Here is a 24694-nt window from a genome sequence, read left to right on the forward strand (position 1 = left end):
GCATCGCGACACTGTCCCTTTTTCTATAAATGCAATTCTTATGATTTAGGTTAGAGAGAGAGCCAAAAATTGATGGGGATAGGCTGAATTTCGATGGAGGCTGAAGAGAGGCTCTGTTTTCTTCCTTTCTCTCTTTATTTTCAGTATCATTAGGATAGTTTTTAGTTTGGTTTTGGATTAAGAACATGTATTGGATCGTATCTCGTTGGTTTGTCTATGAATCGATGAGGTAATCTTTCTATCTAGGTATTGGATTGAGCATTAATGTAAATTATTGAGTTTTCTGCCTAATTTTATGTTTTAATTCATAATTGTGTTTTCTTTGAATCTTGATTTCGAATTGCATTTGTGTGTTGGATTGATGCCTCTATCAAGATTGCAATTTTTACCGCTAGTTAATCTCGAGCTCACACGTATCCTAGTAGATCGTCCATGCTTTGAGTTTACCCTGGTAGCATTGATTAAATGTGTATGCTTAGGTTTATAGGCTGACCTTGGATCTTTGCATTGCGTGTTTAATTTGGATTTGAAGAATATTTTGTTAATTAAACATGGCTTTTCCTAACAGTTAATCGACATAGTTGAATCCTAAAGCTTAATGCATGTGTTTCTAGTTCTTTATGGCTGCAAAGAACCCAACTGAATCTAGGAACATGTAGGTTAGTTAGGCATGGTCTTTCTAGTCTTAATTATTAATTAGGACACTTGATTGATTTCAAATTAATTGATTGTCAGCCTTTTTAGAGATTAGTTAATTCACATCAATTAGGTAGTTATGTATGCATAATTTGATGACATGATTAATTGGCAGAAATCGATGATTTAAATTACATTGAATGGTTACTTGATCCGAGAACTAGATGAGCCAATTACTATTACATTTATCCCTTGCAATTTATCTTTCTTGCATTTTTCAAACGTCAACTAAAAACCAAAATCCCCTTTTTACTGTTTTTCCAAAGTCAATTTTAATTTAAAGGAAATTAATTCTTTGTTTCTCTATGGTTTGATCCTGTACTTACCACTATTGTTACATTTTAATAGTAATAGGAATAGTTCGGTATATACAAATTTTTTTTTGAACAAATTTGAGACTTATTAACGATGTAAGTCTAAGGCCTGTAAAAAATGGCATCGTTTCCGGGTAATCACGCCAATTAATATCTTTTAGGTGTTGGTTATTTACTCTAAGCTAATGGCATGTATGCAAGAGGAATATGAGTTCTAAGAAGTAAAAAGGTATCCGTGGATGAATGGCTTTAAGTGTAAATAGTATGCTTTGATTTCCTAGTAGGAAAATAAGCCTATATGAGCACAATAATAATGGAATGGAGATGGTACAGATGTTTGTTTACTATGCAAGTGTATTTGCTATGCATTGGAAATCTGTTCTTTAGTTCATGTTATCTTCAACATCTCTTGATGCGAATGCCATACATAATCCTATCTTTAGGGTGCATGTGTTAGTTACAAAGAACAGACAACATAAATGAACAATTCTATCTCTAAAATTACTTTATGCCCTGACTTGATACGTTCAGCAGTTAAACTACTATCTTAAGTGACTTAACCGCTATTTTACTTCAATCTACTGAAGATTCAAGCAACAAATTACATGCATTCAACAAGCTAAAAAGTTCACAAACACAAACAACTTTGAAAGTAAACAGATGGAAAAGTGAATAATGGTCGAAAATAAGATTGAATTAAAGATAATAAGTGTTAATACAAACAATCTTAGTTAAATTGAATGAAATAGTGGATGGAAATGCAAAGTAAAAAGGAAGAAGTCAAGCCGCAAAGTTCAATCTCTTGTCCTCTTTGGCTTTTTTTAATGCTTACTATGACCAACTTGGTAGAGGAGTTGAAGAAGATATCTCTCTCAAGCTTCTCTTCGACAACACCTCTTTATCAACGATGGAAAAATGGTGATCGTCCCCCTTGCTCCTTGCTTGCTATCGATAGAGATGAAAAGTTCTAACTATTGGCTGTCTATGTTCTAAATTATAACTGTCTAACTCTCCTTCTTGTAGGTGACTTCTCCTTATATAAACAATCTCTCAACTACTTGATGATGTGATTGCATTAAATTCCATACCCTGAGATAGCCACTTGCCACTCTGATTCAATCAGACACTGTCAGTCAGATGCCCATACCTATAAGTTGTGATTTGACATAAAATGCACACGCCAAATGAATCTATCATGCGTCGAGTAGTCTCGGATGCATACCCATTGCGTTAACTTCGTCTGCAACACTTGACATATTTTTCTAATTCCTGCATTAAGGTGCGTTAGTGAAGCAACTTTTACTTAAAAGGATACTTTGTACGAGTTTATCACATATGTAGAATTTCATATGTTTTCCTTTGCAATGAATGCGTTTACTATTGGGGTCGATGCCCTAAATCTCGTAGAGTCATATAGTTTGTAATTTTATTGTACAAACATTTTATTTATTTAATAAAATATGAGATTTTTTATTTGAAATTTAGTAGCATTAAACCCACAACCAATAAACTAATATCCAAGGTTATCTTTTGTAGCTTAAACATGCATATAGAGACATACAGATGAATCATGTTTAAGTGATAACCTAAATGGTCTGTAGTAGATGGATAAGGTTGGATATCTTATCCTGGTGACACTACGAATATTGCTCGCTTTATAGATGTTACAATGTTGTAAAGTACCATAAATGGTATGATCCTAATCATTCATATGGAGATATGTGAGCGGGGTTATTCTATAAAAAGGAGTTTGTAAGACAGGACCACAAAATGATAATCTTATTATATATGACAATCATAATTGAGACTTACGTTTCACCAGGATGACCATAGGTGACATGATCTGAATCCTGAATGAGTTTTGAACTGTTGCCTATGAAGGCGGTATTTTGATTTATATGGATGAGAGTGGTCAGATTGCCGACTTAACAAGCCTACCATTTTGGGGATTTTTCTGATTGGGGAGTTGGGAACACAACTACACAAGACGGAATTCACTCCTTCCTCGAGGTCAGGGTAAGTAGATAAATTGCTCTCATTAAGGCTGATTTTGGAGCTTAAACAATGTGGTGTCATACCCTCTCCTGGCCTGAGAGGGGTTTGGTCATAGTTGGATTATGACTTATTGTTCATTAGAAGGATCAGTGGTACTTAAGGAGTTAGATGTAACTACAAGGGCAAAAAGGTAATTTTGGCTTAGTTGTACTTACGAGAAATTTGTGAAGGGTCATTGCACTATTGACTGGTTATATCCAATGGACATAGAAATATATCTGTAGTGCGAAAAGTGCAGCTGTCGGTCTTTAATGTAGTGCCCAACAGTTAATGGATGTTGAATAATTTAATTAAATGAGTTTAATTAATTATTCAATTACCATTGAAACTTCACGCTATAGATCCATGGGATCCCCTCTATAGTTCAACAGGGATTAAATGAGAATCAAGTTTGGATTAATTTGAATTGTTCAAATTAACTGAGAGAATAATTATATGTGATATTATTAATTTAATTTAATTATATATGATATAATTACTATAATGTATTTGCTACATTATAATATAAAGTTTATTTGAGAGGAAATAAATATTTGAATATGATTCAAATATTAATTATGTGAATTGGATTCATATAATTAAATTTAATATAAATGAGATTTATATTAAATAACATTGATGAGAGAAGTAAAACTATATGTTATATGTTTAATGTCATATATATATATATATATATATATATATATATATATAATAGTTTTATTTAAATTTAAATTAATTTATTTTATTTTAATTTTTATTTGAATTAATGGAGGCCTCCTTTATTTTCTCTCAACTCACTACATGACTGATGGTAGTAGTTATGGGTTGTACTTTTCTTCACAAAATACAGAGATTGAGACCTTATAGAATACCTCTCTGCAAAAATTTGGTTTTCTAGAAAAGAACTCTCATCCTCTCCAATTCTCCTATCAAATTTCCCTCTCTTCAAAAAACCTAAGAGCCTACAAAACTCCTTGGATATTCTCTTTTCCTACCGAGAATACAAGAGGTTCTTATTGGTGGTAGCCAATTAGGGTTTCGAGTACTTGACTTTTTGGAGAAGAGGAATCATATGTGAAGATTGGATCTTCAAGGTTTAGAAATTCTTCTTATCTATTTTCTTAAATGATAATTAGCATGTTGTAATTTTAATTAAATGCATAATTTTTTGTAAAATTTGGGATTTTGGATCAATCTCCGCTTCCGCTCAGGACCTTCACCGGTTCTTTCATTTACATCACTAAAAATCCTACTTATTCCAATTTTGAGAGAACAATAACTTGTATTTCTACAAGTTATCATCTCTCGTCTCTAATTATTTACTAACCATAAATCTTTTGGTCTCGACCTAGATTTGTTGCTTCCCTTCGATTTGGTAATCATATATACATTATAACACACACAATTAGGTTTTATTTTATTTTCTATATGGACTTGCGACCGTCAATAATAGTCATAGATTAGTGACATTGAAAAAATGTCGTAAATTTTTTAAAATATGAAAAATCTCCATTTTTAAAAACTTTTATGACATTTTTTTTCTCTTATTTCTTCTAACTTGATTATACACTCTTGTGTCATCAATTTTGTTGTAGCCATCGGAACAAGATAAGGATTGAGGATTTGAGGAAGAATATATATGTGTATACATGAAGCGTGGTAGGATTGGTTTTATGGTACAACCTTATTGTCCACTTCTCTCCAAGTAGTACTCCACATACCTACATGAAATCATCATAACTACTACTTATTCCCATTACCTGCTATCTCTCTACACACCCACACACTTTGGTCCACATTCCATCTCACCAATCTAATCTTATTCCTCCTCCCTTTATATATCACTTGTCAACTAGTTATCGCCCTTTATTCTATTTTGCAGGTTGACTTACTTAAACATGGTTTGTCTGACCTTGAGTTCTCGATCTTTAGACTTTAACGCTCAATGTATAGATTAAATAATGTACTTTGGTGAGAGGTTATTTATTAAATAATTTTTCACTTTTATATTTATTAAAAGTTGAGTTTTGTATACAAAAGCAATAGTTGAGATTTTATTTTGTGCATATACATGTGAAAGAGAAATATTGTTGTAATTTGTGAGGAGTGTTCATAGTTGAACATATGGATTTTTAGTGAATATATTGAGTTGATATATCTTAAATGTATAATGTTTATTTATTTGATGTAATTGTATTGTTGGAATACAAGGCAGAAAATGAGAATATCGATTGGGGTATTTAATTTAAAAACAAAAAGACATATACTTGATACATAAAAAACGTCACACTATACTTGACACTCGAATAAATTTGACATACCACCAATGTCAAGTGTATTATCTTTCTTGACACGAAAATTGTATCAAGAAACATATTACTTGACGTTTTTTCGGAGTCAAATTATCACACTATACTTGACACGAATAGTTTATATCCTTTACTTGACGTTGACATTGGAAAAACGTCAAGTAATCTAATTTCTGTCACTTAAGTTTATAGATATTGTTAAAAAAAAAACATTCTAATTAATTTGAAAAATTACTATTCATCAAAGTTTGTTCTATTTAATAAAAATAATATCGCATAATTTAATTAGAAATTTTGGATATGATGTGTTGTATAAATAATAATGGTTGAGATAAGTTCTGAGCTAGCAATAGGGTAAGGTGGTCATGTGTGAAGTTTTGAAAATGGCTACAAAAGGTAGACATGAAAACATTATTATTATATTCTCCAACTCACTCACAGCAAAAGTATGATATATATGGATGTATGAGTAATATATAGTTTGTGTTGTTGGTGTTTTGGGAATTAATGTCACAGAGCCCATATATTGTGTCATGGAGGGAGGAGGCCAATCAAGTGCTCTCATATTTATAATTTACAAAGTGTTGGAGAGACTGAGTTAGTTATTTTAGTAAAATTTGTTATTATAGTCAATAAATTACAATTATTAATATTTAAAAGGTAAACTATTTTAATTTGGATTATAATAATCTATGTATGAGATATAAACTATTTTTGTTTGGGTATAAAATAATAAATAGAAGAGAGAACGAGTGAGAAATAATAAATACTATAATAAATAAGATTTTAAATCATATTTACTATATTTAATTGTAGATTATAAATAGTTGTACGCATCACTACTATCAAATATGGAGTGAGTTACCGTCCAACTTGTAGTTGGTGATCCAAAGGGTTCTAAAAGGATCTTAGCTTTATAACACAATCCCAACATTCAACACAACACTTGAATCATTTTTGGGTTTTAATTTATTTTAATTTAATTATATATAATACTAAATAATTTGAAGAATATATTGATAATGTTTGAAAATATTTAAGCATCTCAGTGCCAGCCTATCACTTCACCATCAGTATCTTTAATTCTGTGTAAAAAATCTGACATGCACGAGGATTTTCAGCTTTTTCGAGATTTTATGAGACGCCATATTTTATAAATTTGAAATTAAAAATCACATAAGAAAGGTACGTATAATTGACTCTCAAGTTTTCTTTTGAAAGAAGCGAGTCCTAATTAAAAATAATGATTCAAAGATCCAGAAAATCTGAGGAGGATAGCCCACTATATCTGTATGCATATATATTTGTAATATAGCTTAATTACCATTTAATTAATTCGAAAAAATTTCAATAAATGATCCAAAATCCAAAAACTTTTATATCAATGACTTCTTCCTAAAAACTTTTCTATCACCGATAATTTGCTCATGCGAAATTCTAAAATTATCCCAAGTTTTTAAAACTCCTCAAACTATACCACATTTCTTCTTCCTTCAACGATTTCTTCCACCCTTCATTCAATGTGCATTCAATACAACACCAACATTCCACAAAAATATTTATTCCCAACTAATATTCTACCAATAACATTGAATAACATTGTTATGAAGAGAATGGAAGATCACTCTCACTATTCACTTTCTGTTGTACTTCCCACGAAATTCTCTCATTATTCTCTCGTAGTTTTCTCTCAGAGTTTCAGTCCAACATCTTCGTTGATTGCTTTCATCATTAGATTCAGAAACGAATAGAATATAAGTAATATTTTACGATTTCTTGTCCCATATCGCTTTCATAATAAGTGTCGTTTAGCATTAAATGAACAATCGTATAGTAATATATACACAATCATTCATTACAATATAAACGATCGTTCATAAATTACTAGACGATCGTTCGTTACAATATAGACGATCCTTCATAAATTACAATACGAGCATGTAGTAATTTATACACGATCATTTAGTAAATTATAAACGATCGCATAGTAATTTATCAACAATCGTATAGTAATTTATAAACAATCGTATAAACATTTATAAACGATCACATATTAATGTATAAATGATCGTTCACTTATTAATAATTTGCTTATCAACAATACCATATCTTCACTTGATGATCATATTGAGTCATGTAACTTGGGGGATGACCGAAGTGAAACTTGGTTTGGTAAGAACAGTGAACCTAGATGTACCTCACAATTTGATACTGAACATGGATATGGACAATCTTTAGGACTACAAACTTCTCCAACACCTAACTGTTGGGATTGGTGTCCTAATCTCCTGGTAGTCTCGTAATTTGTAAACATTAAACATATTGTTATTAATAAAATAAGTGTTATTTTATAAGCTTTTACTCAATCCAATAAACTAAGATCCGAGGTTATTTTATGTAACTTAAGCATGTATGTAGAGACATACAAATGGATCATGCCTTAAGTAATAACCTAAATGGTCTATAGTATAAGGATAAAAGAGGGATATCTTATCATTGTGACACTACGGATATGACCAGCTTTGTAGATGTTACAAGTGTTGTAAAGTGCTACAAATGATTTGATCTTGACCATTCTTGTGGAGACATATGAGTAGGGTTATCCTATACAAAAAGTTTGTATAGACCGAAGCACGAAATGATTAGTCTCTTTATATAATGCCATTCATACTTGAGACTTACATTTCACTAGGATAACCATAGGTGACATGACCTTAATCCTGAGTGAGTTGGGAACTCTTGCTCATGAGGGCGGTCCTTTGATTTGTATGGGTGAGAGTGGTCAAAATGCCAACTCAACAAGCCTACCATTTTGGGGATTCGTCTGATTGGGGAGCTGGGAACTCAACTATACAAGACGAAATTCACTCTTTCCCCGAACAGGGGTTAGTAGATACATTGCTCCCTTAATGGCTGATTTCGGGTCTTGAACATAGTGACCACACCCTCTCTTGGGAAGAGAGGACTCAATTATAGTAGGACTTTGCAATTGAGATGTGATGATCTGATATAATCACTAAATTGGGAACGTCTCCTATTGAAGCCTTCAAATGAGTCATGAACCAGTCCATGATGCATCGTTCTCACCATCTATAATTCTGAAAGCGCATGTTGTTATTGCCATCGTACCTGGATTTACAAGCTTAAGTGCCTCGCCATATGCCCTAACAACATTGCGTGTCAGAATGATTGCATGATTGATTGAAATGAGTTGATCGGTTGAATTGCAATGCTGGTACATATTGTCTGTGTGTACTCCATGACTTTTGTAAGGTGTAACTGATACAAATAACGACATCCGAGATGCATCACTATCTTCTAAAAAAAGCTAAGATCTTTCATCATTGATTATATCAATTGGGGGAGCTGGGTCTAATAAATTGTAGTAACATTTGATGTGTATATCAAACATATCCGGATCGATATTCAGTCGTTGGTGCATCATACTCACTAATTCACTGACTGTTATATCATTTCTGACTTTCAGACCTTTCATATGACCATCAACCTAATTTCTTCCGGACTCATCCCAATCCCCACCAAATTGTACAAAGATGCGAAGTAGCGTCATTGATCTACAATGAGATAAGTAAATCATTAATAAGTGAACGACCGTTTATACATTACTAAGCGATCGTTTATAAATGTTTACACGATCGTTTATAAATTACTATACGATTTTTGATAAATTACTACACGATTGTTTATAATTTACTAAATGATGGTGTATAACCTAATATACGATTATATTGTAATTTATGAACGATCGTCTATATTGTAACGAACGATTGTCTAGTAATTTATGAACGATTGTTTATACGATTGTGTATATATTACTATAGATCGTTCATTGAATGCTAAACGGCACTTATTATGAAAGCGATTTGGAACAAGAAATCGTAGAATATCACTTGCATTCTATTCGTTTCTGAATTTGACGATGAAAGCGATCAACAAAGATGTTGGACTGAACTCTAAAAGAAAGCTACGAGAGAACAATGAGAGAATTTCGTGGGGAGTTCGAAAGAAAGTGAATACTGAGAGTGACCTTCCATTCTCTTCATACCAATGTTATTAAATGCTATTGGTAGAATATTAGTTTGGAATAAATGTTTTGGTGGAATGTTGGTGTTGTATTGAATGCAGCGGAAGAAATCATTGAAAGAAGAGGAAATATGGTGCGGTTTGAGAAATTTTAGAAATTGGGGGTAATTTTGGTATTTCGCATGGGTAAAAGGTCCGTGGTAGAAATATTTTTAGAAATAGGTGATTGATGGAAAAGGTTTTGGGTTTTTGGTGATTTTGTGAAATTTTCCTTTCATCTCCCTTTTTTATCTGCGCCTTCACCATCATTTTGCTTTTCTTCTCCGGCGAGACCACACGACCAGCTTCGGCGAGAACCACACGTCCAGCTTTGGCGAGACCCACACGGCCATCTCCGGCTGACTGCACGCCTCCCGAACTAAGCCTCGCACTCAGTTGGCGCAATTCCAAAATCCCGCCATGGAAACAACGCCTCACTGCACTCGTCTTCTACGTCCCGCTCCGTTCCCTACTATACCTTCAAAGTTTCTAGGTAAGCCTCCTGAATTTCGTTTCACGGGAAGACTATATTATATAGGAAGAAGTACAAATGGTTAAATTATATTGTTATCCTCTGCGTGTTTGTTTCCCTGTTGAAGTAGCTTGTAGGTGAAATTACTAGCATAATTATCTTTCATGTAGCAATGAAGTATGGGGCTTGTACTTGAACCACTTTTCTTCGTTGTTAATCTTTAATTGTTTTTACTCCATGGAGTCCTTAACAGTAAGTTGGGAATGAGTTGGAATCTCATCAATCTCATGTAGTAGTAGGCTAGAAGAGCTAGATTCAGGCGTCTTGCTGGTGTTGGGGTTTTCAGTGGTTATTGTGAGAAGAATATGAGAAATGATGAGGGTGTTTGCCTGTGATGTTATGGTACCAAGTCAATGAATGCTAAACAGTGTTAAGAAATAGTTCTCAGCTCAATGGAGGGTGGCTACTTGGGATATTATTTATAGTGTAGTAGATTTACAGAGGAGTCCTGGGATAGACAATCTGTGGCCTGCTACTCTTGGCTGAAGGAATAAATAGTTTTACTAACAATTACAAATGATTGGAAAATAATGATTTCTAAAGATAGCACAACTGTTATAAGAGAGAAGAAAACTGTAATGAAGAAAAGCCGAATCCAAGCAGATGACATGACATTATGTTTGAAAATTTTCTGATAATATTAGACAAAATATATTACTTTTTGACTTATTAGGTACCTGGTTTAACAGAAATGTCTCTTGTCTAATTTTTTCTCTCTCAGTTGAGTGGCTGTGTAAATGTGATTAATCGAGTGTGAGAAACCAGCTTGTCTGAGTTCATCTATGTCTCTTTTCATAATGTTCAGATATCTTAGGTTTGAATGGGAAAATCTATTTCATGTTTTCCTTTTTATATAAGAAATGCTTCCAGATGCTAACAGTATACTTTGATGAGGTGACCAACCATCAATTTACTATTTGGTTGTGCGCCTAGGATAGTAGGATGATTTCTCACCTCACCACCATGGATTTGTTTGATATTTTCTTCTTCGGGTTAGGATCAACTGAAAACTTATTTCCATTATTGAACACAGGCAGACATTCATTTTTCTCCCAGGATTAAAATTGCTCTACTAATATATAATTTATGTCTAATTGATTCTTCTGCTGACTGTAGGAGTTTGCTTTGCTACAAAATAATATTTTGCATAAAACACGTGTAATATGGCCTCACTTGGCTGCTTTCATTCATACAGTTGCTGCATCTTATGACGTCCAATTCTGTCATTTCAAGTTTGGTAGATCTGCCACTGTGATTAATTTCAACCCTCTGAAATTCAAGGGAAGAAATAATGTGTTACTGAATAGGCCTTTGGTCTCTAAAGTGAACCAAAAGTCATCTGATTGTTTGTCAAATCAGTGCCAAAGCAGCCGCATGAATGTCAAGGCAACATCTGAGCAGTGTCTAGACCTTCAAACTTTTTCACAGGAATCGAATGATGGGGATGCTTTTCTCACTTCTCCCAATGCCACTAACTTTGATATCTGGAAACCTAAATCTAAAATGTTCAGAAATAGATTCTTGAATCTTGTACGCCTTCGTTCTGTTCTCAACAATGCTGCTGAATCATTTTTTAAAAGTGAAATACGACGAAGGTTGTTTGTAACAGCAGTGCTAATTGTAATAAGTCGTGTTGGATACTTCATTCCTCTTCCTGGGTTTGATAGGAGGTTGATACCACAAGATTACCTTAGCTTTGTTTCTGGATCTGTTGGTGAGTTCATAAAATTCTATACATGCATGAGTTATCTACGTTATATATTCCTTTTGTTGCAGAATTTAATTTCAGACTTTATACTTAGGCGATGTTGACCATCTTTTTCTCATATTAATGTTTGTGGCAGATGAACTTGGTGATTTTACTACGGAGATGAAAATGTCTTTTTTCCAGCTAGGTATCAGTCCTCAGATTATAGCATCAATCATCATGCAGGTTTAACATTTTTCTTCATATCTATCTTCAATGTCTTGATATAGATGTAGAGAACATACTCAAAGTAGAAGGCATTTAAGAATATTGAAGGGCTTGTTCCCTTTAGAGAAACTTGGCTGCGAAATATTCAGAAACTTGCAGTAATGAGAAAGTTCTAATTCACGTCTACTCATTGAAGACAATATTGAAGGTTAAAATTTTTAAGGAGTAAAGAACCCTAAACTATGTTTGAATAACTATTATTTTTGTTTCCTTTTTATTCTTTTGTTTTAGTGTGCTCTAACCGGTGGCTTATTTATTTTTTTTAGAATTACAAACGCTTCTTTATATGAGCCATGAGACTGTGAACATTAACTTCTTGTATAAGATGACTTCAATCTTTAGACATTAGTTAGCCACTATTCTTAATAACAATGTGATTAAATTACAAATTTAGTCCCTTAATTTTGAGCTTGGTGTCTATTTGGTCTTTACACTTCAAAATTACAAGCGTAGTTCTAGAACTTTTATATATATATATATATATATTTTAAATTCATGGATCTACTCAACAAATCAAAGTTTAGGTTTCCTTGGACATAAAATTCAAATTTATATTAGATAAATTTTTTTTTTTTAAATTTTGATTTTTTTGGGGACTGAAGACACGAAATTAAAAGTTTGGGGATCTAATAGATATAAAATTGAAAGTCTAGAGACCTATTAGACATTTTTAAGAATTAAGGGATCAAATAAACAATTAGACACAAATCTCATAGTTTAGGGACTAACGTTCTAAAAAAGAATGAGAATGCTGTCTGTGTGTGACTATTACAAATTGTGTAAAACACTCCAAGAAGAGGTATGTGCTCAGATATAAAAAGGTGTTTGCACTGGCAGTAAGCAAACTAACATAGGTACAAGAGAATAGGCCAAATAAATAGACAATGGGAAGCCCTAGGGTACAAGAAATTACGAAACAGTCCCTAGGTTAATATGCTATTTTCGACAATTGTAAATATTTTTAGCAGTTTTGTCACTTAAAATAATTTTCCTAATAAAAATCTGAAAATTAGGTAAAGAAAAAGTTAACGATACATTTTCAATAGAATGTTGTTGAGATTTGAGTGTGAAAATTTATGTTGAAAAAAATATCTATAATAATTTTTTTTTGCTGATTTTTTCTTTTAAATTTTTGCTGAGGTACTGGCTAGAAAATTTAAGTTAAGGGTCTTTTTTTTTTTAAGAAAACCCAAAGAAGCCTTTTTAAATATAAAAAAATATTTAAAAATATTTATACTTTATAGCAAAAAGTTCTAAAAGTACAAAATATTTAATTTCTGCAGCATCAACATGTGTCCCCTTTACCGCCAGACCACATTCTGGTTTCAGGAAGAAAGTTGGTTTTTTTTTTTAAATATATATTATTAAATATTACTTAAATTTTATATTAAAAAACAAAATATGATAAGTTGAGGGGGGACACATATCCCCCCGGTGACTACGTTCAATGCTTAACTTTTCGAAAGTTGATACACAGGTACTTTGTCACATTTTACCCTCTTTAGTAAAGCTGAGAAAAGAAGGCTTGGATGGTCATGAGAAGATCAAGAGTTATATGTATGTCTGATACTTCATTCCAACCATTGATCTGCATTTTTTAAATTTATTTTGTAATTGACTTATGCTCATTTCTTCCTTTGTTTTGGATGGAATTCATACAAACATCACCATGTAACATCAGATGGTGGATGTCACTTGGTTTTGCGATATTGGAGGCTTTAATACTATCTTGTTACTCACTTCCATACTCTATCTATGCAGCTAATCACAGGTAAATTTTAGCTAGAAGAATATCAGTTTGAATATTATTTTGGGATTCTGAGCAGTATATAGGATTAGAATTAGTCTCAATTTAGACATTGAAGGAAAAGTTCCTTTTCCGTAGTAATAATCTGCATTATCTATACATCGGTGCATGTTGCATATTCATTTCTCCTTCCAACTTCAAATCTGGTTTTTGCTTTCATGTAATACTTAAGATTCTCATGTTTATTTTTATGATAATTGTTGGTTCAGATACTTTTATTCAGAAAAATGAGGTTGCATCTTAAAAAGAGAGAGGTTAAATCTTAAAGGGGTAGAGAGTGAAGGTTGCATGGTACATAAAGGGGTTTATTCTTCTTCTTCTTCTTCTTCTTCTTATTTTATTATTTTTTTTGTAGAGTTAAGCATGTGATGGTAACTTCTTTCTTATTGGTTTGTGGTGCCATGACAATGACATGGATTTGTGATACAATCTCAGAGTCTGGATTTGGTAGGCCACTCCTTCTTTCTCTCACTTAATTTCAATCACTTGACTCATTGTTTTGTGCTTTTCTTCATTATTTATGGTTCAAGATGAAGATACTTGAGAGATTCCCATAAAAAGGAGAGAGATATTTGAAAGATTCAACCCATTTAAATGAATTCAAATGTTGGGTTTTACATTTTTTTTTATGTCAGTTGGGTGGTGCATCAGTATTCAACTATTTTAGGCTTAATTTAGGATTGTTGTGGTGGTTAAAATAATTGTTATCGACTAAGTTTTTAGAAAATTTAGTTGGAAGTGGACAATGCAATAAATTTGTGTTTGGTGAACTTCAATTTGTGTAGAAAGGGGAAACTAATTGAGGAGACCGCTGATTTGAGACAGCCATATATCGAGCATCTGACAAATGAACCTTACCAGATGATACATAGGATACAAAGTGAATAAGCTAAAGAAGATAGCAATAAAAGACAAGTAATAATGTTGGGTAGATTAATACTAGATTGTTATGATTTAGCTATGATGACTAAAATGACCATACAGTTAAAATTATTTAAAATCTTATATGCATTCAATTTAATTTTTTTTTAGCAAGAGGTTCCTAGTTTTTGAGGGAGCTAATTTTTAAAGTTACTAACTAGACAAAGCTTGCAAATCAAATGTATTTTAAATGAATTAATTTGGACTAAGTATTATTAAACACTAAAAGCAGTTAAAATTCTCTTACAACTCTTTAACTATTGAGTGCTCTCAAAGTCGATGGGGATTTAATTTGTTTTAATAGTCTAGCTATATGATTGTTTATTTCTTGATTACATTATGATTTAATAGATATATACATAATACACGTGAGATTTAAATGGTGTCCCAACCTTCGATAAATTTATTGAAACATGTGACGCTTTATGACTTGTATGTGGATTGTGCTGGTGCTCACTGAGTTTCAGGGAGTATTGTTCGGACTTTTTCTTTGTTTTGTTTTTGAAAGCAAATCTTCGTTTAAGAAATAAAAAAGTACATGGGAAGGTAAGATGATTTTCTATCACATTGTGGGTTCAATGAGACAAGTTTTGTTTTGTTGTCAAATATAATAATTTCTTCCTACAGTCTACTTGATTGCTTCTAAACTGTGCATAAGTGTTACATGCCTTCCCTGAGGGAGAATCGTTGAAACTAATGTTCACAAAATTTGTAATGTCTTACTTCTGTATACAGCTTTCTCTCTGTTTAACTAATAATGCATGTTGCAGGTCAAGGTTCTTCTCTAATTATATGCGTTGGAATACTGACGGGCTATACAGAGACGTTGTACAAAATGTTGTCTCAGCTGTCAGGTGTGCAATTAAACTTGATGGTTTCACAGTTATCTACCCACTGGAGTTGATTAATTCTAATTTTAGCCATTAAATCCCACGCTAGTCAATATTGCCATGAGACTGTAGGAATAGTATTTTTTATTTTTTATTTTTTTGAGGAGAAACAAGGAATAATATGACAAATTGAGAGTATAAATATATAAAACTCTATAAATTAAATAAAATGATGCTGATAATTGTTAGGGATGCCAGCAGTATCATGGTCTCAGAATTTAGTTTTCAACTGAACTCCTATATTCCATCTGGGTGTAAATATTTCAGCTTTTTGATTGCTCGAAAATGTAACATATCTCAGGACATGCTGTGTTTTGGTGGCCTTACGTTTTTGCCTTATTGGGTATCTTTACCGTAGTTACAATGTGGGCGGTTGTTGTTACTGAGGGTTGCAGGAAAATTAAGCTGCAGTATTATGGTTTTAAACTTGCTTCAGCTGCAAGGTACTCTGAATTTTTTTCCGGGAAAAGATTCTCTATTACCATTGTCTAATGCTTCCATGCATTTGGTTTCCTCTAGCAGTTAGCAGTTTCATAGTATTGAATGAGACTGATTCCCTTGTTTTTTTTGTCCAATGTCAGGGTAAGATAAAGTAATATCATGTGGTCTGTTTAAATTCATTCCTTTGGCCATACATGCTTTCATCACTTGCCTCTCTGTTCAATGTATCTTGCATTGGTTATGTTTTAAACAGATGGATTTTGTATTATGCTTGAGCTCATATCCAATTTTCCGATTTTATCTTTTTTGGTTCATTATCTATTGTACGATCCCCTTTTCATTTTGTTTTCTTTCCAGAGAAGACTCACCAATCACTGAAGTAGAGCCTTACATACCTTTTAATATCAACCCTGCTGGGATGCAACCAATTCTCACGACCACTTATCTCTTGGCGTTTCCCAGTATCCTTGCCAGGTTGTTATATAAAATATATCCTTGTTACGTTATGATGGCTAGAGTTATTTTCTTTATGTGATAAATATCGACTTTTCTCGTGGTGGTAAAGATGCAATTCCTTATATTAAAAAAAAAATGAAGCAATTTCTAACATCAGATTTGTACACAGCCTCCTAAATTCAACATTCTGGGAGCATGTAAAGGAGATACTGAACCCTGAAAGTTCTATTGGTGCAGAGCCTTGGGTTTATTACTTAATATATGCGGTTTTTGTATTCTTGTTCAATATATTTGACATTGTAAGTTTCTTTACCTCTTGTCTTTTGGTTTTTAAATGATTATTGCATTTGCATGCTGCCAATTTCTAGAATTTTATATTTTCTTTTGGCTAAATATATGACGTAGTCCTAATGTTTTGGTGTTTTACTGAGTTATTGTTATTCACATAAGCTTACTGTTTGGTACATTTACATCAACTGGAACAATATGCATTGTTTTGAACAATATGATGTATTCATATAACCTAGCTCAATGGTTAAAACGTCTCTACCTCTACTTCTTCTCGAGATTGTACCTGTATGCTCAAATCCATCCACCCCACATGTGATGTAATATTGTCAAATATAACTATAATAGTCGAATTTGTTTGTCTACTCTTACACATTCCTTTACCTGTTCAGGCCAACTTGCCAAAAGAGATTTCAGACTATTTAAATAAGATGGGAGCGAGGATACCAAACATTAAACCTGGGAAAGCTTCTATAGAGTACCTGACAAAAATTCAAGCATCAACACGCTTTTGGGGTATGTTTTATCTTTCAATTTGTGGTTTTAATGACATCGGCCTTCCCAGCTTACCAATGTTTTCATATTTTGGTTGATGGTTGATATTTCCTTTTATTTTTTGCATTGTGGTAAATTACAGGAGGGCTATTGTTGAGTTTTTTGGCAACAACATCATCTCTTCTTGATCATTACTTACGCAGCATTAACGCTGGTTTTGCAATTGGTTTTACATCAGTTCTGATCATTGTAAGTACAAAATGTTTTTCTTATCATACTTTCATTAGAAAATGCCATGACACTGGATCTCCCTGTTTTAACCAAGACAATGCAACTTCATAGTTGTAAAATATTTTCTAACTGATCATTGGTATTTTGATTGAAATACAAATAATGTATCGCATGTCAAAAGCTGCTAGAGGAAAATGTGGTAGATTTATTATATTAATAAACTGTTCAAAATTTCCAATCTTATCGATGAACTCAAGTTGCTGCATGTTCACTGTTCAGGTAGGTTCCATTATTGAACTCAGAAGATCTTACCAAGCATATAACGTAATGCCAAGTTTAAGCAATGCTTTGAGGCGTTATGGTGTATGACAAGAAGTTCAATTGATGCTCCAAGCAGTTCTGTATTTGAGCCTTGAAAGGATCCAATAATCTCCTTTAAGTATAATTGTCTGGGTTCCTCCTGGCTGAAAGCTGGACTAGAACAGAACATTTCATCCCTTCCTCAATTCTTTGATAATGTTGCGGACTGCAGAGTTTCAGAATCGTGTCCATCCATAACACTGTATACTAATACAAATACCAAGAAAATTTTGATCCTCTGGTCTTTGAAACATCTAGTGGATAAGGGACACAAGCATTGGAATGTTCAAGATGCTAATCGCGAGTTTAGCTACAAGATCCTATTCTTGAGTCTAATTTTGACCGTTTCTCCCTATTTTGTATATATAAAAAAAAATTATGTAATACGAATCTTAACATATTTATTAGATTATAGCCACATCAGTGCTGCAATCGGTCAGTTTTTGGATTTATTAAGTGCCATTTGTGGTATTAAGTTCATCGTGCTTATAATTAAAAAATTTGCTGAGCATATGCAAGTTGTGAATTGTATGAAAGAGCCATTATTCTGATGGATTTATCATTCAACCCTCACCATGGAAACACATATGATAGGCATGTAGAGTGTAAGATGTATCAAACTTTGATCTTGCATTTCATCATAATCTATATGCAGGCTAATTACATGCAGCAAAAACATTCACATTTGGAAGTAGTGTCTTAAAGGTGTGCATATTTCTCCTTGTAGATCATAATTTAACTATCTCATTAATATTTTATTTTTGTGCAACAGCTATTGAGAACTGATGGTTCGCAAGTGCAGATTTTCAATCCTCGAATGGCAGCAAAACACAGAAGCTTCCACTCCCATGAACTTTTGAATTCCCATATTCACTACTTTTTTTTCTTTCTATGCTCAAGTATCAACACAGGGTATGATTTGTTGTATTGCGCTCTTTACCTCCAAAATGCTTGCTTTCTTCCCATCCGTATTCTCCTTTACCTAATCATAGAACAACATATCAGCACAATGTTAGGAAAATTATGCCCAGAAAATGTATATGATGTGATGTATCGTTTGGTGGTATAATAAGATGCATTTGTGGAGCATGTAATGCCGCATGAAGGTTTGATTGTTTAGACTGTATACCTTGGCCCGTAGCTCAGCTGTGAAGACTCCATTGCTCACGGATGAACTTACTGATGTGGTCTCAATTCGAAGCCCTTGGAGAATGAGCAAGATATCAAGCAACAGTCCTTCCTTATATGGGCACTGGAGCTCCAACAATCCGTCACTTCCGATAATTGAAACCTGCAAATTGGTATCCAGTGAAGTTATTGGTGAAGGCGACTTAAGCACCTTGGGCCTTGTACATCCATCCCCAATACCCTCCAAAATCCTTAGCTTTCTTTTGTCGAAACAGGTTCTAGGTACTGCTGCATTCCTCTGTAGTTCTTGAAAACTGGTCCTACTATGGAATTCCCGGTTCTGAGCTTCTAGATCTTGAATCTTTTGACGAAGTTGTTCCAAGTACTTCACTGTATCCCCCAAAACTGAGGCGTTGTCCATTTTAGTCGCGAAAGGTACAACGGATCGTAGGATGATAAACTTGTCATTCAGTAATTCAGAGTGGGTGAGAAAATCTTGAGGCATCCCATTCCGCCATTGGCCATCACAAGATCTAGGTTGATTGTGGTCACGATGATGTTTGTGAAGGAAGGGTATAGTATGTAAAATGCTCTTGAGTAAGCATTGAGATGTGCTAGCTGTTCCCGTCGGAACACGATAAAGATAATCTGAATTGCAAGTCCACTTGGAGAAGGCTGATTGGGTGGAGAAAGTGATGTTGCTGCCGGCGGATGAGTCTAGCCACTGGCTCGACTGGTGGTTTTGGTTTAGATCTAGGATGGCTGAGAGCATGTTGGAATAGTGGATGTCTTGATTCTCCGTGATCAATGCCACTGCTGCCGAAGAGTATTCTATATATAAACAACAAACAAGAGAGGAACAGCGGAGTATGAGTATATATACAAAGGAGCAAGAATATAAAGTAATTGGTAATCACCTAGGGTTGGCAGTTGAAGTTGAGTAGTAGCGTTGGTATTAGAAGGTGGATGTGGATTTGGATGGTAGTCAAAATTGGTGTGGAGGTCTGGTGGGGGTGAGTGGGACAAATTGGGGAGAAAATTGTTGGAAGCATCATCAGGTGAGCCGAGTCGGATGTCTTCAGATGGTTCAAGTTGCATTATTAACTCGCTTGGTTCTCCGGCAGTCACGGCGGCAGCTACAGTACTTGGCCAACAAGGACATCCTCCTCCGCCTCCAGCGGCATTGCTATTGCTGCTGTTGCTGGTTGAGCTGTCTGAATCCATCTCATCTTCTAATTCTAATTCTTTCCTGTTGCCTGAGTTGGTACTGCAAAACAAGTGCTTATAATAATAATGCTCCAACGAAGTGGCAGAATTGGATGTTGAAAGCTCAGAGACTGCAGGTTTTTGTGCTTCCCACTGCTTTTCTGTTTCTACGAATATAGATTTAATGTGTTGAATGAAGCCCATGTCTTCTTTTACCTTATCTGTGGTGCCTAGTTCAACCACACCATCCATAACAGGAATGCAAACCACTGTCTGCATCACATTCACTCTACTTTGGTTATGAGAGATTGTCAAAATAATTAATTGCAAAACCCAATTTATTTTTTATGAATTAATTTCATGGGCAGGATTTTAATTACCTTTATGCCAGCACTCTGGTGATCAAATCATGAGGAATCCCATATTGCCACCAAAAACAAACAGAAATATCAATGAACATCTTTAACACAACCATCTTTTTGTTCCATTGTTCATAAAAAGTAGTACAGGTGAGATATATGTCCAGGGGATAGATCATGGATGGGAGAGTAGTTAATTGCTTCATGTTATTATCAAGGTTAAATTAATACTTCTAAGCATTATGATCGGTTTCAATAATGTTCTTAACTTTTGAAAGTTATATTTTAACAGATCTTTGAAATTGTCACTACAAAAAAGCTGAGATTCCATGACACTTCAAATCTGTCGCAACTATATTTCATGACTTTTTTTCTCTTTTATTCATGGAATCAATCAAGGTAAGAGTATCAATGACATTTTATAAAATTGTTAATAAATCATGCACCATCAACAACAACCAATTTCGGATAATTATAAACTGTCATTCTCAAGTCCATTGCGATGAATTGCCATTATAAAAAAAAAAGATGACTCAAGAATTTAATATTTCTGTTCCAACGTGGATATGGACAATAGTGAAAAATCACAATAAAGCATTTATAATTGACTATACTTGAATAATATGATATTAATATTTATACAATGAAGAAATTTTATGTTAAAACAATAATTAATAATTGATGAGCTGATGTATATAATTTCTGAAAGACATACAAATCACATAGCCATCTATCTGTATAGAGTTTTGAAATTGTGTTGTAAAAGATGCAAATGAAAGCCTCTACAATATGTTAAATTATAAATATTCAAATTGTGGTGCACGTATATATAAGAGAACTAAAAAAGGGCAATTAAGTACTTCTGTAAGGTTGTGTATTAAAGTAAAAATTAATTAGGAAAATGTAAATGGAGGAAAAATAATTGTAGTTGTGTAAAGATAAGTAATACCTTAGCAAGAATAGCTCTGGAGAAAATTTTACTATCAATCTCATTCGCACCTGTAACCCACACATGTTTGTTCTTCGAATATGCCTTTCCAGGCAATCTGCATATATGTAAATCCAATTGAAAGAAAAAGTTTTCAATAATTTGTTTTTGTTCGTAGATATTGATTAAGAATTCAAATATTTACATTGGAAAATTAAAATCATAATCATGAGTAGAAAAATCAAGCAAAAAAAAAATCAAATGATTATTAAACGAAATCTAAGTTATTAATTACTCACCCGAGCCCCGGAGGAAAAGAGAAAGAGAGACACAACAGATAGAACCACTCGGACTCGGTCAAGTCCTCGGGAGAGAGGGCGGCGGAGGTGGGGCGGCAGGTGTCGGCGGCGGATAAGGAGTTATAGAGATCCGTAAGCTGATGAGTTCTGTGAAGGGACAGAGAAGCGGAATGTTGGTGGTGTTGGGTGGTGGTGGTGGCGCCGGCGGCGGGGTGGACGGTCTTGGTGGTCTTGATGGGTCCATTGTAGAAGCCATTTCCCCAAATCAACATCCTGAATTTGATTATAAATGAAAACATGCAACAAATAAAATTGCATTATATATCAAAGTAGAGAGAGAGAATTAATAGATGAGGTGAGATGATACCGTTGTTGAGTAGAGAAGCGCCAGAAGAGAGAATAAGTCCACTCAACGGATTGAACAGCAAACTGCAACATTCCTTCCATTCATACATTCAAATTCAATATATCACTTCTTCATTCTCATCTTTTCATAATTCAATATTTTGCCGATGAACAAATGGGTTTTGAAAGTTGGTTGGTTGGTGGGTTTAATTTTGAGTGAATGCTAGATGGGTTTTGACTGACTGTTGCTACTGCTGCTGCTCTCTCTCTCTCAGCTTCTACCAATAAAAAGCTTAATATTATATAATATATTTATTGTCTTCTTTCCTCTCTCAGTCTCAGGTTTTAAAACTATCACTAACTCTCACTCCCACATCACTCATCACTTTCACATAATAATAATAATAATAATAATAATAATAAATACCATTTCCATTTATACACACACTATTCAATTCAATACAATGGGGATATTTGTGTTGATGCAGGTGACAAGGCAGTCAACCAATGACTCAGTCTTGCTGACTGTGATGTGTACAATGAGGTGGAAGAAACTTCCATCATCTTCCCTATTTACAATTCTGTTTATATTTGTCAAATAGCAACATGGCACGTGTAGGGTTTGTTACACAAAGATTCTTTTGTAATGGTATATAGCTCCACTATCTCCTATTTATAGCTCTACTATCTCATTTTTTTGGGTAGAAGGCTCGGAAGCCTAAGTTTGTTGAGGAGGAAGATGAGAATTTTCCTCAACTTAGGCGACAGGTGACACTGGCAAATTTTCTTCCAGAGAACTTCTACAATGACTATTCGAAGAAAGCACAAGAAGTCATTGCGTGTCTTGCTATCAACATGGCAGAAAGTGAGGATACTCTTTTGAGTTCATTGGAGATGGAGAAAGAAATAAAGGACTTACCATCGTTCAATATAAATGACTTGTTGTCACTTCCTTCGATGACTAAGATGGTTCTTAGTGATGCGTTATTAGATTCAAACGCATCTAGTGCTCCAACCTCTATAATGCGCACATGCGCCTCTTGTTACTATTGAGATCAAAACTTCATAATAGGCCATTGTATGTCTTAGAATACGTTCAAGAACAGAGGGTTGTGCAAATTCTCATCGATAATAGATCAGTTGTCAATATAATGTATAAGACAACTATCAAGCAATTAGGCATCGTGATAGAAGAACTGTCAAACAATAAGTTAGTTATCCAAGGTTTCATTCAAGGCAGCCAAAGGGCAGTAGGTATGAAACGCTTATAACTTATCATCGGCGACCTGAAGGCCCACACATTGTTCTATGTCATAGATTCGAAGACCACATATAAGTTTTGTTGTTGGTCATCCTTGGAATCATTGAAATGGAGTAATATCTTCAACACTACCCCAATATTTCAAGTTTTATCAATATGACATTATGAAAGTTAAATAGACTCCAATCAATTCTAAGAAGCCGAGTCTCACTTCGCAAATGCGAAGTTTTACTTGAAGAATGATGGCGTCGGTGAAGAAATGCCTATGGAGACTTCTTTAATAAAGGATGGAGGTGAACCCAAGCCAAGATCACAAGAAAATGCAAGGAAAGAAACAAACGATAGGGCAACTGTATCTCACTTTAAAGAGAGTGAGGCATCCACCAACACTACAAAGATTATAATTTTAAAAGGCGAAAAAGCTCCAAACCCTCAAATCTTGCGTTATGTTTCTTTGTTGAGGTGTGGGAAGGGTGAGTCAACATTTGTGGAATGCTCAAAGGGGTTGAGGGTCGGTGATATCAAAATCTTAAAAGAGAAATTTGTTACACCGCTCACAAAGATAACGAAATAGGAAATCTATAGACCAAAGATAGACCTGAAAAAAGTACATTTACCAGAAAAACAGATGAAAGATGGGTTCGGCCCTAAGGCTTATAAGCTACTGGAAAAAGAAGGTTATGATTTTGTAACTCACATTGAGTTCAAGAGCTTGAAGATCTATGAGTAGCCTGAGCTTTCTCTAATCCAGAAGAAGCTTTTGCAGGAAGGGCATGTTGTGCCTGCATCGAGAAAAGGACTTACATATAAGTCTTGAGCCAATTTGTATAACCAGAAGGTTGAAGGAAAAGGTGGTCGACAACAATCATATAACTCCAGAGGAAGTCAATGATGCAAAAGAAAAGGAAAGAAATAATCAAAGAACCTCAGCCTTCAACTGCATTAGTACGGTTTTACACCCTAAAACTCGTAAATAGTAAATGTAAATAATTAACTGTCATCAATAAAGAGTTATCAATGTTATTTCAATAAGTGTTATTAACTGTGTTGTATTCGTTTTGTCTTAATAATTCTAAATCCAATAAACTAACATCCTAGGTTGTCTTATGAGTCTTACCTGTATGTGGAGACACACAGGGATCAATGTTCAAAATACAACCTAAAGGGTCTATAGTATAGGGATAAGGTTGGGTACTTTATCCTGGTGACACTATAGATACGACTCACTTTGTATTTGATACAAACACAATAATCCAATGTTGGAAATGTCCTAGAACTCGCAGTTCATAAAAATTCATGTTAAACATTCTATTTATCAATAAAATATTATTGA

At 33.9% G+C, this 24694-nt stretch overlaps 2 protein-coding genes across 3 annotated transcripts; one reads left to right on the forward strand and one right to left on the reverse strand.

Moving 5' to 3' along the window:
- Positions 1-9625: 9625 nt before the first annotated feature.
- SCY2 (SecY protein transport family protein) lies at positions 9626-18287 on the forward strand. Of its 2 annotated transcripts, none has more exons than XM_039032266.2 (13): positions 9626-9932; positions 11167-11685; positions 11816-11904; positions 13424-13503; positions 13628-13717; positions 14109-14200; positions 15445-15528; positions 15866-16007; positions 16363-16479; positions 16631-16760; positions 17142-17265; positions 17387-17493; positions 17755-18287. In XM_039032266.2, exons 1-13 carry the CDS (start codon positions 9860-9862, stop codon positions 17842-17844), a joined length of 1737 nt encoding a protein of 578 aa, XP_038888194.1. In that variant the 5' UTR covers positions 9626-9859; the 3' UTR covers positions 17845-18287. The 2 variants fall into 2 exon arrangements, with proteins under 2 accessions (XP_038888194.1, XP_038888195.1); XM_039032267.2 differs by having other exon boundaries at positions 9638-9932; positions 17759-18287.
- A 161-nt stretch (positions 18288-18448) lies between these two features.
- TT8 (basic helix-loop-helix (bHLH) DNA-binding superfamily protein) lies at positions 18449-22348 on the reverse strand. The gene is made up of 7 exons (XM_039032265.2): positions 22123-22348; positions 21756-22028; positions 21478-21574; positions 20550-20564; positions 19881-20442; positions 18965-19794; positions 18449-18817 (listed from the first exon to the last, which is right to left on the reverse strand). The coding sequence occupies exons 1-7, from the start codon at positions 22200-22202 to the stop codon at positions 18731-18733; spliced, it is 1944 nt and encodes a 647-aa protein (XP_038888193.1). The 5' UTR covers positions 22203-22348; the 3' UTR covers positions 18449-18730.
- Positions 22349-24694: the final 2346 nt, after the last annotated feature.

The sequence above is a fragment of the Benincasa hispida genome, chromosome 5 (genome assembly GCF_027475165.1).
Source record: "Benincasa hispida cultivar pf3 chromosome 5, pf3_genome.v1.1, whole genome shotgun sequence".
Taxonomy (NCBI): Eukaryota; Viridiplantae; Streptophyta; class Magnoliopsida; order Cucurbitales; family Cucurbitaceae; genus Benincasa; species Benincasa hispida.

Excerpts from the sequence above, each read along its gene's own strand:
- SCY2 (XM_039032266.2), top strand. The coding sequence starts at position 9,860 with ATGGAAACAACGCCTCACTGCACTCGTCTTCTACGTCCCGCTCCGTTC. Across the intron at positions 15,529-15,865 it reads AATGTTGTCTCAGCTGTCAG|GACATGCTGTGTTTTGGTGG; the intron begins GTGTGCAATTAA and ends AACATATCTCAG. Across the intron at positions 17,266-17,386 it reads AGCATCAACACGCTTTTGGG|GAGGGCTATTGTTGAGTTTT; the intron begins GTATGTTTTATC and ends GGTAAATTACAG.
- TT8 (XM_039032265.2), bottom strand. The coding sequence starts at position 22,202 with ATGGAAGGAATGTTGCAGTTTGCTGTTCAATCCGTTGAGTGGACTTAT. Across the intron at positions 21,575-21,755 it reads TCTTTTCCTCCGGGGCTCGG|ATTGCCTGGAAAGGCATATT; the intron begins GTGAGTAATTAA and ends ACATATATGCAG. Across the intron at positions 18,818-18,964 it reads CAGCTGAGCTACGGGCCAAG|GTAAAGGAGAATACGGATGG; the intron begins GTATACAGTCTA and ends TTCTATGATTAG.